This window comes from Crocuta crocuta, unplaced genomic scaffold, assembly GCF_008692635.1.
Source record: "Crocuta crocuta isolate KB4526 unplaced genomic scaffold, BGI_CrCroc_1.0 scaffold1269, whole genome shotgun sequence".
In the NCBI taxonomy this organism is placed as follows: domain Eukaryota; kingdom Metazoa; phylum Chordata; class Mammalia; order Carnivora; family Hyaenidae; genus Crocuta; species Crocuta crocuta.
This window is the reverse complement of record NW_027531335.1, coordinates 341,380-345,586: the sequence shown is the minus strand read 5'-3', so window position 1 is coordinate 345,586 and position 4,207 is coordinate 341,380. Positions and strand designations below refer to the sequence as shown.

At 42.0% G+C, this 4,207-nt stretch overlaps 1 protein-coding gene across 1 annotated transcript in view; it reads right to left on the bottom strand.

Annotated features, from left to right (window-relative positions):
- The window catches only part of DOCK11 (dedicator of cytokinesis 11), a 147,138-nt gene that overhangs the window by 7,722 nt on the left and 135,209 nt on the right, over window positions 1-4,207 (bottom strand). The window contains exons 48-50 of the mRNA XM_077771917.1: window positions 1,645-1,855; window positions 1,077-1,267; window positions 142-242 (exon numbers count right to left, since the gene is read on the bottom strand). Coding sequence (XP_077628043.1) covers window positions 142-242; window positions 1,077-1,267; window positions 1,645-1,855 — 503 coding nt within the window. The remainder of the gene's footprint in view (window positions 1-141; window positions 243-1,076; window positions 1,268-1,644; window positions 1,856-4,207) is intronic.

The following is a 4,207-nucleotide window of genomic DNA, read 5'->3' as shown; positions in this document are numbered from 1 at the left end:
AGGTCGCTTGGCTATTGTCAAAGAGAACAGAGAATGTCTTTTTTTTTGGAGGAGTATCATTTGGTGAACATTTTGGTTTCTATGAAGAAGAAAATGAAGTAAAAGGATTGAGGTCTAAAGGGAAAACGACAAAGCACTTACCTAAACATGTCTTTCAACTCGTTTACTTTCTTTGGTGGATACTTGCTAGCTTGACTGTCATTTAAGAAAGCCCTTGCATATGCTAATGGGCCAGCATTTACCTAAATGACAAAGGGAGAAAAATAAGAGAGTTGTTAGAATGTGATCAAAAAGAAATTTCTACATTTCTCGTTTTATTTTTATTATTTTTGTGAGACTTTATTATTTTTTTTTTAAGGAATCTCTACACCCAAGAGGGGGCTTGAGCTCACAACTCCAAGGCCAAGAGTCAAGATGGAGTTGCACACTCCACCGACTGAGCCAGCCAGGTGCCCGTGCATTTCTCTTTAAAAAAACAAAAACAAAAAAACCCCTCAAGGGGCGCCTGGGTGTCTCAGTCAGTAGAGCCTCTGACTCTTGACTACGGCTCAGGTGATGACCTCATGGTTTGTGGGATGGAGCCCCGTGTTGGGCTTTATGCTGACAGCATGGACCCTGCTTGGGATTCATTCTCTCTCTCTCTCTCTGCCCCTCCCCTGCTCATGTGCTCTCTCTCAAAACAAATAAATTAAAATTAAAATTAAAATTAAAAAGCCACCTCAATACATTAAAAATATGTGCCTAACAACCATATTTACTCTTCTTACTATAAGCTTATTTGGGGAAAAAAATGACTAAAGCAAATAATCTGCAAAGATGATATTCCAGTAAGTTACTTAATGACTTCTGCTATGTAAATACAGAGCTCGGCTACAGTCAGAGGGGTTTATGTCAAAGTCTTCTGCCATAAGGCCCATTTTATGGCTGTTGAACAGTTTTTCCGGTTAATCGAAAACAACCCACAGGTGTTTGCACTCTGGAGGAGCAGAACACACGGATGGCTAATTATTGCTCTGTGCCGTTAAGAAAGCAGGGCTCTCTAGAAACGTTGAGGATGTATTCAGCCACTGACATACCTGCACTGAGACACAACCCTGCAATTTCAGCTGCAGCTGAATCATGTCCACGTCGGCAGAGGAGCAAAGTTTTTTCAGCTCTGCTGTTTTATCTTTGATTTCATCAGTCGCAACGTCGATCGGCTTTAGATGAATCTGCTGCTCATAGTTTATAGGGATCCTCTTCTTCACATACGGAAAGGAGTTCGAAGCTGGTAAAATGTTCAGATGGACTGGTTATCGTTAAACAAAATCGTCTGTTCAAACGGCCAAATCAAAGGGGAAAAAAATCCATCATGCTTAATTAACCACCTCCCCCTGCGCCCCGCCCCTGCTTTCTCTAGAAAGCACCGCAGTACTTCAGGATTGAGGGGGGAGTTCTTTTTAGGAGATACCCCAGAGCAATCCTGAGTTACATACGGGGAAACGCTGGTATGCAACATCGCCATGTTTGTGTACGCTGGTGACAGAACAGTGGAAAAGTGAAGGATGACAATTTCGGTTTACATTTTCCTGCTGGCCACCTGCTCCTTGTGTGTATCCCAAAGAACCAAGTCAAACAAATGTTATCTCGCCAAGTCCTACTTACTAGTCAAGATCGTACGGCGTTTACACTGTTCTTCTATGCAGCCTTGCTTTTTGCCTGATAATGTGTAAGGAGCTTCAAAAACAAATCTGTTGATATTTTGGTTTCTTTCAAACTCCGTCTTTCTTTCTGTGAGTTCTTTGTCATCAAAGTAGGGCTTCACATACGTGACTTGGATATGAGCGTATTTCGGATCGAGCTCTTTGGTATTCACCTATAACGTAAGAAAGTTTAGGGTTTTTTTATTCAGTGGAAGGGAAGAGTGGGTACCGGTAAGCTAATCAACGCCTCTGAGACTAACTGAGGAACACTGTCGTCTGGATCGTGCTCTCAATTAAATACACGCCTGGAGGAGAGCGTGGTCCATGTTTTAAGGATCATTTCCTTCTGATTATAAAAAAGTTACAGTAACTTATATGGGAATTATAGGAATGTAGGAATGTAATAAAAACTATAATCCTTCCACTCAGTGAGGACCTCTACTCACATCTCGATGTATTTCCTTTCAATCTTTTCTCTGTGCACATGTATTTACAGAGCTGAGAGCGTAGCAAATGCGGTTTCATATTCTGCTTCTTTAAAAATACATTAAAATGGTTAACTGTACCTTTGAATTCTCCCTCAATAAAAAATAAGGTTATGGAGAGGGTTCTGAGAAGGGGGGAGAGCACCAGAAATCCATCTTCCTACTTAGACAACATTTACTCTGGCGGAATCTGTCTGAGCTAACGATTTTGGACTCTGGAGTCTCTGGAAAGCATGTAACTTGTAGGGGAAGAAGGCCTAGACGGAAAATTGCAGGTACGTTTGGTTTTCGTCGATTTCAGCTCCTGGCATACTGGCGGCTCCAGTGCCCTACCCCTCAGCCCCATGGCAGGCAGCTGTGCACACGTTCCTGGAACAGACTGCAGGAGCTAGGATGGGCAAGAAGGACCCTGTCTTCCAAATACTGGGCATTTGTGCTCTGATTGCCGTTTCCGATCATCAAGCTACAAAGAGGAGACAGCCATTTTCGTAATCCCCCACCGCTAGCTGCGCAAGTAGGGGAGGGGCAGAGAGAGAGAGAGAATCCCAAGCAGGCTCTGCACCATCGGCATCTCAGAGCCCGATGCAGGGCTTGAACTCACACACCATGAGATCATGACCTGAGCTGAGGTCAAGAGTCGGAGGCTTAAGTGAGCCCCCCAGGTGCCCCTGACTTCCAGGGGATTTAAAAGATCTCTCCCTTTATTTTGCTTTTTCCCTCCTTGGGAGCCAGACATCGAAGAGAAGGATACTCAAAATCAACTGCACAGAGGAGGGAAATGAGAGATTCACTACACATGCCCAAGGGAAGGTGCAGGTTCAGAAAAGACCTGAGAAGACCCTAAATTTACACCTCCGATCCATGGCACAGAGGCAGCCTCCACCAATGAAAACAAAACCCAGCAAACCCTGGAAAAGGGGGAGAATCTGATTTCCAGAATGATCACAGTATCAGATCCAAATGTCCCGTTTTCAACAATAAAAAAAATCACAAGGCATCTAAAGAAACAGGAAAAGTACAGCACATTCGAAGGAGAAAAATAAACCAATGGACACTTGTCCCCCAAAAAGACCCGCTAGCAGACCTTCTAGAAAAAGACTTTAAAATAACTGTCTTGATGATCAAAGAACTAAAGGAAGTTGTGGAGAAAGTCAAGAAAGTGATGTACGAACAGATGTCAATATCAATAAAGAGGTAGAAAACCTCAAAAGAAACCAAATAAATTTTTGGAGCTGAAGAATACGGTAAGTAAAAGGAAAATCCACTAAGGGATCCAAAGGTGGATTTGAGCAGACAGAAGTAAGTCACAGATCTTGACTATTTCCCACTGGGGAACGTCACCCAGTGGACCAACATATACACTGTAGGAGTCCTGGAAAAGGAAAGAGATGGAAAGAGGAAGAGGTAATATTTGAAGAACTAATGGGTGAAAACTTCCTAAATTTGATAAAAGGCATGACTATAACCATCCAAGAAGATTCTGAGTTGGGTGAGTCATAGAGACCCACGCTGAACCACAATAAAATCAAACTGTCAAAGAATTTTGAAAGAATCAAGAGAGAAGCGACTCCTCACATACAATAAGGAAGTCTCAGTACTGATCAGATTTCCTATCGGAAACTTTGGAGGCCAGAAGGGAGTGGGTGGATATATTCAAAGTGCTAAAGAAAAGTCTGTCAACCAAGCATTCTGTATCTGACAAAACTGTCCTTGAAAGTGAGGAAGAAATGAAGACACTCCTAGAAAAAGAAAAGCTGAGGGAGTTTGTTACCACTAGAACTTTCCTACATGAGATGCCAAAGGATACCAGACAATAACTTGAAGCGGCGTGCAGAAATAAAGATCTCAGTAAAGGTAAATCCACGGGCAATTGTAATAGCTGATATTATTGTAACGATGGTATATAACTCCATTTTTTGCTTTCTCCATAATTAAAGAGACAAATACATTAAAAAATTATTAGTCTGAAAGCCAGTATTATTGTAATCTTGGCTTGTAACTCAAAAATTTCATTTTCTACATCATTTAAGAGACTAATGT